General features: G+C 34.0%; 2 protein-coding genes across 3 annotated transcripts in view; one reads left to right on the top strand and one right to left on the bottom strand.

Annotated features, from left to right (window-relative positions):
- Positions 1-3,056, bottom strand: part of LOC138315020 (uncharacterized) — a 45,253-nt gene extending 42,197 nt beyond the window's left edge. Inside the window, exon 1 of the mRNA XM_069255735.1 lies at positions 2,924-3,056. Within this exon, the coding sequence (XP_069111836.1) occupies positions 2,924-2,997 (74 nt within the window). The 5' untranslated portion in view covers positions 2,998-3,056. The remainder of the gene's footprint in view (positions 1-2,923) is intronic.
- LOC138315021 (transforming growth factor-beta-induced protein ig-h3-like) lies at positions 3,014-12,505 on the top strand. Of its 2 annotated transcripts, none has more exons than XM_069255737.1 (6): positions 3,014-3,147; positions 5,998-6,212; positions 6,545-6,734; positions 7,331-7,432; positions 9,055-9,165; positions 9,572-12,505. In XM_069255737.1, exons 1-6 carry the CDS (start codon positions 3,075-3,077, stop codon positions 9,733-9,735), a joined length of 855 nt encoding a protein of 284 aa, XP_069111838.1. In that variant the 5' UTR covers positions 3,014-3,074; the 3' UTR covers positions 9,736-12,505. The 2 variants fall into 2 exon arrangements, with proteins under 2 accessions (XP_069111838.1, XP_069111837.1); XM_069255736.1 differs by lacking the exon at positions 3,014-3,147 and adding an exon at positions 4,868-5,797.
- The last annotated feature ends 204 nt before the right edge of the window (positions 12,506-12,709 follow it).

The following is a 12,709-nucleotide window of genomic DNA, read 5'->3' as shown; positions in this document are numbered from 1 at the left end:
TGACTTACAAATACTCTAAAAGTTGCATACTTACTAATGGCCATCTTTCTAAATTCTTCAACATATCCAGGTCAGTAAAACAGGGATGTCCAATCGCCCCAATACTATACATTTTACAAGCGGAGGCACTAGCATGTTCAATAAGGAATAACGTAGCTATCAACGGTATTGACTTGCCAAGTGTAAATAAAAAAAACCATTCAATTAAAACTGAATATGTTCGCAGATGACTCTCTATTCTTTGTTAGTAGCGCGAACAGTTTACCAAATATTTTCCACATTCTATCTAAATATGAAAAAGCATCTGGTGCAAAGGTAAACTTAGAAAAAACAAAAGGACTATGTATAGGTATTTGGAAACATAGGCCTCCAAATTTTAGAAAAAATTCGTGGGTGAAAGACAGCATCAAATCACTCGGTGTATATCATGGATATAATATCAATGAAGAACAGATATGGGAAAGTAAACTTTTGAAAATTCGAAACATAATAACACAATGGAAAAAAAGAAACCTAACGCTTGAAGGGAAAGTTCTCATAATTAAATCTTTGATTTGTTCCCAAGTAACTTTTGAATTACTGTATCTCAAAAGACCATTCCGAAAAACTACAAAATTCAAATAAACGATTTGATTTACGAGTTCCTATGGAACAGCAAAATTCATAAGGTCTCTAAACAATTATGTTATCAGTCAAGAAATCAGGGTGGATTGGATCTGTTGGATATAGACGTTATTGACAAAATGAAAAAGTCAAAATGATATATAAGCTTATCCACAGTGAAACAGAGGCATGGAATATCTAAGGAAAATACTAGCTCTAAACTTACGATAAAGCGTTCAACATTGATTACTTTCTTAGCAAATGTAGCACCACAAAAGGGTTAGACCTCCGGAAAATACCAGACATATTGCAGCAGGCCTTAATTCAATGGCAGTTCATTATCCAAAAATGTTCTAATCACACCCGACAAGGCATATTGAATATGAATCTTTTTGGCAATAGCAAAATATTATTTAAGCACAAACCACTTTTCTTTAAACATTAGTGTAAGAGCGGAATATCTAAAATCAAACATGTATGGAATAACACAGAAAGCAGACTTATAACTTCCGAAGCATTACAGAATAAATTAATCAACAAACATAACTGGATATCAGAATTTGCTAAAATAAAGAAGGCAATACCTAGTAACTGGTTACAAATCTTAGAAAACCAACAAGAAGATGCCCAAGAAATAACTAAGATCACCGACGATCTATGACTCTTTTTGTTAATTTTCAGATATTTTTTAACAAAACAATTTAGTTGATTTTATGATTTTTTTAATCCGAACAACTCTCAAAACAGAAAGAAACAATGCCGGATAAGGTGGCCACTAAAATAGATCATTTTATATATTACTTGCAACATCATCCCGATATGTATTTTGAAGTAATACCACTTGATTTTAGGGGCAAAACGTCCAATTTGAGTTTCTTGTAAACAAATTACTTTCGTAATTATACATTCAGAAAACGTTTGCGTTCGATATTGTTATAGACAGAAAAATAACAGCTCAATCATCAGAAAGCTGGTATATATGTGGGTATCAGGGTCGTACCGTTCGTTTTTTTTTTTTTTTTTTTTTTTTGACGTAGCTTATACAATGTATGACGTAACCGTTTACGGAAAATTCAGAAATTGTCGCGAGGGTTAATCTGGACGTTGACCACCACTGAGGTTGTGTTTAACTAGAACGAGACAACATGGTTCACAACGGGAACTTATGTCGATTTTATTAGTTTAAAGTCCTATTAAAAGCTAGAGTCATTTAAGGTAGGGTCATACTTCTGAAAACCGCGTCAATTCATATGAAGCTAAACCCGAAGCTGCCGATGTTGTTTGGAATTCCAGAATGGTTTCCGATACGCTACGACATTCCATTTGGATATTTTTCAATAGGTGAAAATTGGTGTTAATTGGGTCCAGTTTCACGAACATCCCTTTAAGAACCCTTTAACTTATTTTTTTCAGAGGAAATAAAAAGCATTACCGACGTTTAGGAAGGTTATGGAGAATTTTAAGTTAAAGATGCACCACCGCTGACAGAACATAAACGATCCCCATCATTTGAACTATATTGGATGTTTAATCGTGTATATATGTGTCCAATTAACACAAAAATACATATAAAACAAGTTCAATTTGTTTTTGGTACATGAATGTACATGCGCAATAAATACTTCATTCCATATGGGCAAAGTGCCGTGGATTTTTAATATTTTTTATCTTGAAGTAAATTATGAATCTCAAACTTTTCAACGATGGTAATGTTGTAATGTAAGTAACTTTTGTAAGTGAAGAAAAATACTCATTCTTCTGCTCCTGTTTTTGATAGAGAATAAATACCATTCGTCAGGGATCTCTAAGTGATTTAATTTCGTAAAACTGGGCCCAGTTTCCTTAATAACCCAATAAATGTAACACATCATCTCTCAATTTAAACATGTGATATAATTTTTTGTTCGGTCAAAATAATTACATTTTATACAATTGGAAGGCACGCCGAAGTGAGATCCGACTAGTTAATTACGTATCCAAATAAAATGTAGTGTTCTCCTATTTTCATGTAGTCAAATATTCAACAATGTAAACGTTTATGTTACCACTGGGCATTTATTTACTGCATATGTATGTTTATTCATGTAGATAATGCAGTAAAAAAATCCGATATATATGCCATGAATTGTAAATCTAAATATTTATCCAACATTAGGCAGGACTTTAGAATAGCATTGACCAAAAAGATTGATATGTATTAATATTGGAGGCAAAGCAATTTATTGTAGGCATGTAAGGAAATGAAGATAGTGCATACTTGTATATAACATTATAAAACAATAATTGTATTTATACTTGACTAATAAGATATTGCACTCACCCTGGTCCATTTATTGCGGCCTCGGCAACCACCGCCAGCAGGCAGAGGAGCACAATCGCTGTACCTGTGTTCATCCTGACAAGACAAGGACTTGTGGCTGTGGTCAGACGGATTTTATACGGATCAGACCGGCGGGTTAAAGATTCTTGTCATGACATCCGCCACACGGAAAGAGCCGGATGCCGGACGGATGGATCGACAACCAATGATGTGTAGCAGGCGTTGTAAGTGATCATTCATACCTTATAAATACAACTACTTTAAATATAGATAATACATTGATTATATGAGGTAGATCACCTACTGACTGGGAATATTGTGTACGTGTATTTATGCATGATATTCTATTAATAATTTCATAGTTAATTTAAGCACAACAATAACCAAATACAACTACAGAAGTTAATTTTTATTTATTTATGGTACAGGTTTATGTGTATGGTTCAGTGTCATCACATTAAGGAAATCAGGTGAAAGAATTAATTTTACATCAGTTATTTTGAATCCGTTTTATAGACACAACCAAAAAAGTCGCTTGTTTGTTGATACTATTAACAAAGCATAATTATGAGCATTGTAACACTCTGGGTGTGAATAGTGACCAAAAAAAAGTCTGTAAAAATATATGAAAAATGAAAACGATGATGTATGAACGGATATTGAATGAGAAAGTTAGCTCCCCTTGTTGATAATAGATTTTAATACTATTGAATTTTATACTGAATACTAACCTGTTGAATCCTAAACCTACATATTGATTGTTTAAAAATAAGTTGAAAATAATAAAATCAAAGATATGAAATTTTGATCACACGAGAGAGCACAATCGTAGAATTGATTTCATTTTTACAGGTAGGGTTAAAAACATTGCACCTGTTGTATAACCAAATGCATCGTAATACAATGCTACTTCTGAGATAATCTCCTGATATAACTTTTTTTCTCTCTTGTATTTAGAACTGAGTGTTCACCTCTATGAGTAAGGATCCGAGTCTTTTCCGAACATCTTACATATAGCACACGTTGTCTATTAACACCACGGTAATATAATGAATATTACGTATACTACATGTATCGCATTACTTGTCGATGGATTTTTAGTGGAAATCGAGACTTTATGATCGCCCGTCCACGACAAATATAGAGCAGCATGTGTTAACGACAAGCTTTCCAGGAAGAACTGAGACCCTAAGAATACGTCATTACCGGCAGACCACTCATCAATTGACCGCTTAAATTACAATGTATTATATTAGATACTTCCGACCTGAACTTATGCCTTTGTGATAATACATGTGTATACATGAATAAACTCACATTTTAAGGCATGTACATGCATGGTTTTATAATGTCACAAAACGCTACATTGATATCTTCCAAACAGAAACCAGTGTTCTATACATTTTCTTTTTCTACGTTATATTTTTAAATTTTCAATTACCAAGACAAATGCAAGACATATGCTCATGTGCCTTTATTTAAGATGGCAAATTAAATTATTGTGTAATTCAATTTATTTTGTGTGGTTGGTGTTTCAAGTTTACTGCCACAATCCTCCTCTTGACTATGTCATAGTAAAACCAAAGGCTCCGTGTGTGACAATAACTGAAACAGTTAGTATTTACCTTTGACGAATATCAAAACAATCGAATAATCCATACAATGTAAGACTATTGAAATGGCTTCAATTTTACGAGGGCAAACTTCGCTTGAAATGACCGTGGAGGAATTTATCCCATGGAAATAACCCCGGAAAAATAACCCCGAGTATACGTAATAATCCTCGGGAAATAACCCCCGGGTAATAACCATATGCTGTTTCTACTCAGACTTTAAAGTGACTAATTATAAAACCATGTATGACAATATTTAAATGAACATAACTTTCTGTTACTTACCTTGTACAATCTACACCACTTGTAAGCCATCTCAGGTCCGGGCTATGGCTCCGTATGCGTATTTCACGGGATATTTCATTAAGCTGGAAATATGTGATTGATAAACACGCAAGTGTAGGTCTTAATGGTGTTAAATTGAGAGTGCAATTTGTTTAAAATCGTCTAACGGAATTTTTCCAGGTTAATTAAAACGTTATTAATTGGAAACAAAGTACTGTGTTATGTCCGGTCTTGTAATTATTACTAGTGGTATTGTTTGCTTGTTTGATTAAACAAAGTTCCATTAACAATCAGGGACATATAAGGATGGTCTTCCATTCGCAACGTGTATGTAGAGTGCGATGCGTTTGTAGGGACACTGCGGTATATTCGTGTTGTGTCCTCTTGTAAAGTGGAACGCTTGCCCGTTTTATAGTTCTATATTATTGAAGCATGCCACCGAAGACACCAAGAAAAACATTATACTGATAACGGGCAAACTAATCGTCCCAGTCCGGTATGCTGAGCGCCCGGTGGATTGGGAGATATGGTGTGGGGAATTTTCTTTGCATCGTATAAACAAATGTGTGGCATCATGGAACAAATTATTATTTAAAAATAAGATATAAACTGCTAATTTACTTTTTATCGTATGTGTGATATTGCTCAGATGAACACTTATGCAGTGGTTTCTTATCAAACGTTCCCGAACTAGGTCATCATTCAAGTTCATAGATAAGTTGATCTAATATGGTTGCCATTGCTCTTTTGTGGATGTTGTAGTTGAAAATGAAAACGTTTCTAAAGACATGTTTGTCTCCAGTTGTGAGGATTTTGCTGTTATGTCCTGTGATTTTTCTGAGTGCACAATCTACTGAATATCGCTTGACAGAACAAACATCAAGGGACGTCGTGGCAATAGCTCAGGCCCTAGGCGCAACAAAGTTTGTATCGTACTTAACCACCACCGGCCTCAACACTACTCTAACTGGCAAGGGTAATTAGATATATCCAATACATTATTGTATACTGTTGATTTGTAAAAAGTTCCCATTTTACCATTGATTACCATTTCATGTTACCCAGAATACACGCCATGCATATTAGCGTCAGTTAATGCTTTAATAAATTACCATTTGATTATTAATCATCTCCTCTTATAATCTATAATGTGCTATTTTTCCGTTTACTAATTAGGGCCATTCACAGTTTTCCTTCCATTAAACGAGGCTTTTGAACACCTTTCTGATGAAATGAAGGACAACTTCAAAGATACGGAGTTTGCGAGGTCTGTACTGCAATACCACATTGCCTTCGGCCGCTATAACATAACGGAGTTTCAGGATGAAGAAAATCTGAAAAGCTTGTACGAGGACTTACCTATTAGAATTAACCTCTACAGAGGAGGGGAGGTTAGTCTTATTTGTGTTTTTCCCAAGCTTTGCATAGTCTATATACTAGTCAATATAGTTAAGCAGTAAAACCCAGTGTGTTCGTTACCTATGGTGAATGATTTTATACGCCAGAGCCTAACTGCCAATATAAATATTGGAAATTATTACTGGGTTTAATAGTAACTTTAATATATGGTGCACTGACAATGTAAATAGTTGTAAAATGATCGTAGCATTGATATTTTTGCTACAAATTGGAATCACGTTGTTATTTGTTGTTGCCAACACACAGAATGGACGTCTCCGCTATATATTGCCTGTAATGTCGTCTTTTTGGCACCTACATGTAGATAGTGACAGCGTCCGGAAGTGACGTCTCCCGCTCTGATATCAACGCAGACAATGGAGTTTTACATGTGATTGATCGTGTCATAGTAATGACCCCGCAGTTTGGGAGCGTTGCCGGACTGCTATCTACTCCAATATTCCGATATATGTACTATGGAATGATTGATGGAAACTTGACTGGACTTCTGTCAGGTATAATGTCATAACACGGAACAACATTGATCAAGTCTCTAACTCAAAATTGCATTCTAGTTATTATAATGTACCAACTATATTCTATCATAAACCATAACAGAGATGCAATGTAAGGACTGATCTTCATTCAACATATTCTATTGTTATACCCCTATACAATCGTTTCTTTATAAACTCTATTTACAAAAATGCCATTAAATGAACTGTTTCGTCGAGCGGTCCAAAAACTGTTAAAATGGACTGATAAAATGTGCTGTTGGACCGGAGTGACGTCACATGTTCATTTCGTGACGTCCATGTATTGTTTTGAGTCGATGGGTATAACAAAACAGTTATCGACTGGGTTTTCGGAAAACAGATGATTTGTTAGACCCTCCAACAAACTGTTGGACTCGGCCTTCGGCCTCGGGCAAACAGTTTGTCTTCGCGTCCAACAAATCATTTGTTGCCCTCAATCCCATTCAACAACTGTATATTACGCGCTCCATAAATGACTCATTTGGCATTAAACAATCAAAATCAAAATCAGTTCTTAAAATTATAGAAAAAGAAAAAAATATAATATGTTAAAATATGCACCTTTGGGTATTTAGGTGATGAGCCTATTACTGTGTTCGCACCCACGGACGTCGCCTTCCAGAAGCTCCCTCCGGATCAGTTTAAGAAATTATACATGAACAGCACAGCGATCCGACGTATGTAATGTTGGTAGTGATTTATGTGTAAGACCTACTGGGGTAGTTATATTCTGAACATTTTTGTTTTTAGAAGCAACATTTATGTTGTAAGGATAATGACGACGTGTTAGGTGGTTAAAGATGTACACGCTTGTCATATGTTTTTTTCTCATTCAGTTTTTTGTTTTTACCAAGGAATTAAATGGAGAAAAATGCCATGTCCTTGTGCTCATTTTGAGCTAAATTGCCAATTTAATACATATATGACAAAATATTGGATTATATGGGAAATATAAGCCAAAATTTCCCAATGGGGTTTTTGATATATATAAATTATCTATTGTACAGTTTTGTTCATTAAAGGTTTTGCAGTTTTGATTAATAAGACTCTTATTAGAATAACGGTATATGCTATCCATACGCCTTAACTTTGAGTTAAAAATGCATCATTTTAGTCGTTTTTGCCAGACATAGAGAAAGTTCTGGTATCAAACGTTTGAAAATATTTTGCATATCAATGAGGAAAAAATTCCTGTTCCTAATCAGGCAGATACATGGGGGTCCATTTGTTTATGTTTTGTCTCATAAAAAAATGTGCCCAGAGTTCCCTAAAATGTAATATGCTTAATATTTCAATTACAATGAACCTATTAATGTTTAACAGCAACTTTAAGCTAAAAATCATGTCGCATAGATGAAGGAAAATAATTTGATAAAAATAGGTTCTACTAAAGGGGAAAAAGACACGCTTCAAAAGAGCTGTCAAAGTAATCCTTTCTTAAAATCCACAAAAATAGTCTGCAAACAGTAGAAGTCTAATGTTTTGACAAAAATTGTATATGACAACTTGCTACAAATAGTGATAAATTCTATTTGAAAATTTCAAAACTTATTTGATCTAGATCGAACGGAACTTCAACGAGACTGACACGTCTGAAGTACACATTCTTGAGTTACTCTGGTATCGCAGATTTAACCATCTTTTTACTAATATATTACATTGACAGCCAGATAATACAATTGTTTGATCTATTTGTGATGATATCATTTAAACCGATAACGTGAAGGTAACGTTGATATCTTTGGAAATCATCTTCAGCTGCACTCTGCTTTCAATGTCAATACCAAAAATATCACAAATTCTTTAAAAATGTGCGCAACGGCATCTCACTATTGTCATAGTATTAAACGAATATTCCATAGTGCACAATGTTGTAAAGGACATCCAATCTGGTGAAACTAAAGATGACAGAAGACATAAGAGATTATATTAATAAACAAAAACAAATCGAACGCTTATTCTATTGACCGTTAATTAACATTTCCAAATAAATGTGGAGTATCTCCTTTGGCATGTATTTGTGTTTGTATTTAATGTAAAATCGGATATTTCTTATGTCGTTAGTGAATATTAATAGAATATGTTTCAGTCCATATCGAAGACAATTGTATTCGCAATAATATGTAACGATTATTTTTTAACAAACATGTAATACATCTACAGTTTTGTTTTATTTATCGATGCATTAACCGTTGTAAAATGTGTGTTAGATGATTATATATAGTTACTTGCTCCATTGCATAAAACATCAAGAATCTATCAATGCCGTCGATCTGAGCGTTTTTGGAACATTTTGTAGGAATGGTGAAGAATCACATTGTTCGTGGTACATTCTTTACTGCTGGGCTGTATACTGGAGAACGACTGACCACTCTTGACGGACAGACACTTGGTGTGAAAACTGGCAATGGTAAGTATAATAGGATATGTAAATGCTCACTGATGATGAGCTAATACTAAGTGTGGAGAAGTTTAAGAAGGGAAAATCCGCATCAGTAATTAACATCCTGTGAATCATCAGCATAGTCATTCACGTGATACAGAACACGGGAGGTGTGTATACTTAACATCACAAAACAAGCAAACGTTATTTAACAATAGAATACCTATATCGATTGTCATGTACGTGTATAATAAGCTGTATTTATTAGAATATGAAACTATTTCGTATGATGGTATAACGAATAGGGACACTTTATAAATAAATGAGGGAGTCATCTAATTAGATGTATAATAAAAATTCAATTAATCCGAAAAAGAATGTACTGACATGGAAAAACTAACGAATTAAGAACCCATTTTATGGTCACCACTAGGCAATACCACTGTCGATGACGCTCAGATTATCATACCTGACTGGACTTGTACAAATGGCGTAGTGCAAGTGACAACGGAAGTATTCATGCCACCGGGATTGCTGCAGACAGTATCCACAGTGAATGACGAAGAAGATACCCATATGGTAAAGTCGATAGGATGAAATTGTCACATATCTTATTTACAACGCTTCTTTAATAAAATTGCTTTATATGAGAAAACGATTTTTTTGCATTGTGACCCACTATCTGAGAATGAAGAAAACGAAACTTGTAATATTGTGTCGTTATGTCGCGACTTAAAGGGTCATTGCAAGTCTTTACGGATATAAGTTGACTAATATGAAAAATTCAGTGCAAAATTTACAAACAATCTACAAGTCAACATTAATATCTAAGGCTAAGCCCGATGTACAGACACTTTCCATCAACCAAATTATGTTCAAGTACACCTAAGAAGTCATATATATGCATACATAATATTACTAGTTTAAACAGGGTCGAAAACCTTACATCCGTCAACGATACTACATGTATGTATAGCCTAATGCATACAATGTCAGATTAATTTAAAAGCAGGATGTTCTAGACTATAATGACAGGCTGACCGTAATCCCCTCGGCCTTGACTGTCATAATCCCCTAGAAAGTTACAACCTCTAGACAGAAATCCGCCAAACGTTTCCTGGTACTCTACAAACTTTATAAACAGCACCAGTAATCGCCAACAGAAGACTTCTCTGTTTTCATTGTGTCATCATCGAAAAAGTAATCGGAAAATTACTGTACAAATCTGAACAAAAGTTCGAAAACTGACAATTTCAAGGGATCCCCGGCAATTATATGTGTAATGCCTTCCGTATCACTAACGAAATTGATTAACAGTTTCTCTTAAATAAAATTAAAAAGAAACTATAAATGTAATTATACTGTGCTTCCCAGTTCCCCTCATATATCATATTCAATTATATTTATCGTCAAAGAAGTTATCTCCCTTTGATCAGAAAAAGTTGGATTTATTTAGCTTTGCAGACAATATGTTGCATGTTGTAATGTTTTTATTTGGTACACTTTAACATTCACACCATTGAATTAATACATTGAAATATATATTTGGCTTAAGTATAATGTCATACAATATTTTAAATTAATACTGTTCATTAGGTACAGTTATATCCCATAATTAAAGTACCAAACGGTTAACTGTTTTGAATGTTCTGTACAGTGGTGAAAAGACATGAAAAGATAGCAGTTTAAAGATACATTTGCGTACATTATTGTATTAATTCCTAACTTAAACAATATTTTACCAAATTTATATAGAAATTTTACATTTTGCTACCTATATATCTGAACTTCAATGTTCATCAAAATACATAGTCAATAAAATACATAGTCAATTTATAAATGACAAGTAATTTACATGTCATTTAGGAATTGACTATGTATTTAGATGAACATTGAAGTTCATGTATATAGGTTCCACCTGTGTCATGATACATAAAAAACTCCTTTAACGAGTCAAAATCAAATTCGTTAAAACATGACTTCCTTGTTAAAATGTTACTTATATTAGTCAAGGTGTATTACAAATTTTGAAATAAGTTCTGGCCTAATCCCACAAACAGGTCTGGTATTTGTGGTTCGATATAGTTTAAGGTGAAGCTTTGTATTATGGTTTCAGCATTACACAATATTTGATCTTGCTATTGGTCACCTGAGACCAAGTCTTAAATTAGCTAGTCTGATCGTCTTTCGTTCTTCGTCAGTTATTTTTTAAAACTGTATAGTCCTCACAGGCCCTGAGGGTGTGACAAAAAGTGGTGAAAATAACTTAAAATCGTCTAAACACATCCCCTGACTAAGACTACCTGGCAAAGAAAACTGAGATGATGTGGTTCATTACAGTTTGTCCGTCCTGTCCATAGTGGAGCATCGCATCACCACCAGTCACATTCCCAGGATAGTCCTCCCCATATACCTCTTGCTCCCGCATCGCTACGTTGTTGAGAACAATACATTACGATTTGTAATAAACAGGATAATGCAATCAGATTGGGGCCCTCAAAGCGCTCTTTAACAGGATAGGACAGTGATGTCTCCATACAATTTGCAAAATGACTTTATAAATGATATATGTATTAAAAATAAATTGAACATGATCATAATTTAGGTCGAAAGGTGGTAAATAAGATTACCGCTGACATAATAAATTATGAACGTTTACGGTATTTGACAAATATAGATGACTTTCTGAACTATGGTTTCATAATATGCTAACATATGCTTAAGTATTATGTAGTGGGTAGATTTAAACCATCGGGGTTGCTATATACTTTCCCGTTTTACACGGAAGTAATAAGACGGAAAACCCTCGAAAAAACACACAGGCTGTAAGTGTAGATAATACTCCCTGGAATACTGTTTCTGTGTGCGATATCAATGATTAACACATGTACGTGCATGCGGACTCAGGGAAGAAATGAAACGTTATACACAACAGTTTCACGCAGGCAAATCACCCTTTCACTTACTGTTTTACATTATGCACGTATGTCGACTACAGTTTATCAAAGTACTGAGGGTACTCATAGTCAGGCATGCCTTGTGAAGTAATCCAATATTAAAATGATCAAATCATTCTCCGTTTAAAATAATTATGAAGTGCATGTATATATTTGTTTAATGTCTATTGAACTGTAGTTGAGAGGTACTATGTATCTATATATGTATACAGGGATTGGATCAAATGATGTATTTAAAAAAACAAGTAAGATCAAAATAATATATACAGTATATAAGGTTGAATGAAAATAGTATACATGGTTGTGTGAAAAAGTATATAAACGTGTATATGGCTGGGTGTTGAATGAATCTCCTCCTGTGTGAGGACACTTAATGGTATGTAATGTTATAATTTTTAAATAAAATTTGATTTCAGAGAGCAATACAGATTTGTTTCTTGGTTTTTAGAAAAGAAGGATGTAAGAATACAATTTACCTTATTCAGAAAAAAACATCATTGGAAATTAATGTTTTAACTAACCAATAGCAAATATCACATCAATGATATACGTTATTTTCATACATTAATGTGCTAAAACAGTATTATTGATACACATATAATTGTTTCATTACA

This window comes from Argopecten irradians, chromosome 2 (genome assembly GCF_041381155.1).
Source record: "Argopecten irradians isolate NY chromosome 2, Ai_NY, whole genome shotgun sequence".
Lineage (NCBI taxonomy): Eukaryota > Metazoa > Mollusca > Bivalvia > Pectinida > Pectinidae > Argopecten > Argopecten irradians.
Note: the sequence above shows the minus strand (reverse complement) of the source record. Positions and strands in the feature narration are given on the sequence as shown.

Bases quoted from the DNA above. Each gene is read 5' to 3' on its own strand.
- LOC138315021 (XM_069255736.1), top strand. From the start codon at position 5,590: ATGAAAACGTTTCTAAAGACATGTTTGTCTCCAGTTGTGAGGATTTTG. The intron at 6,213-6,544 runs GTTAGTCTTATT...ACCTACATGTAG, and splicing joins ACCTCTACAGAGGAGGGGAG to ATAGTGACAGCGTCCGGAAG. The intron at 9,166-9,571 runs GTAAGTATAATA...GGTCACCACTAG, and splicing joins TGGTGTGAAAACTGGCAATG to GCAATACCACTGTCGATGAC.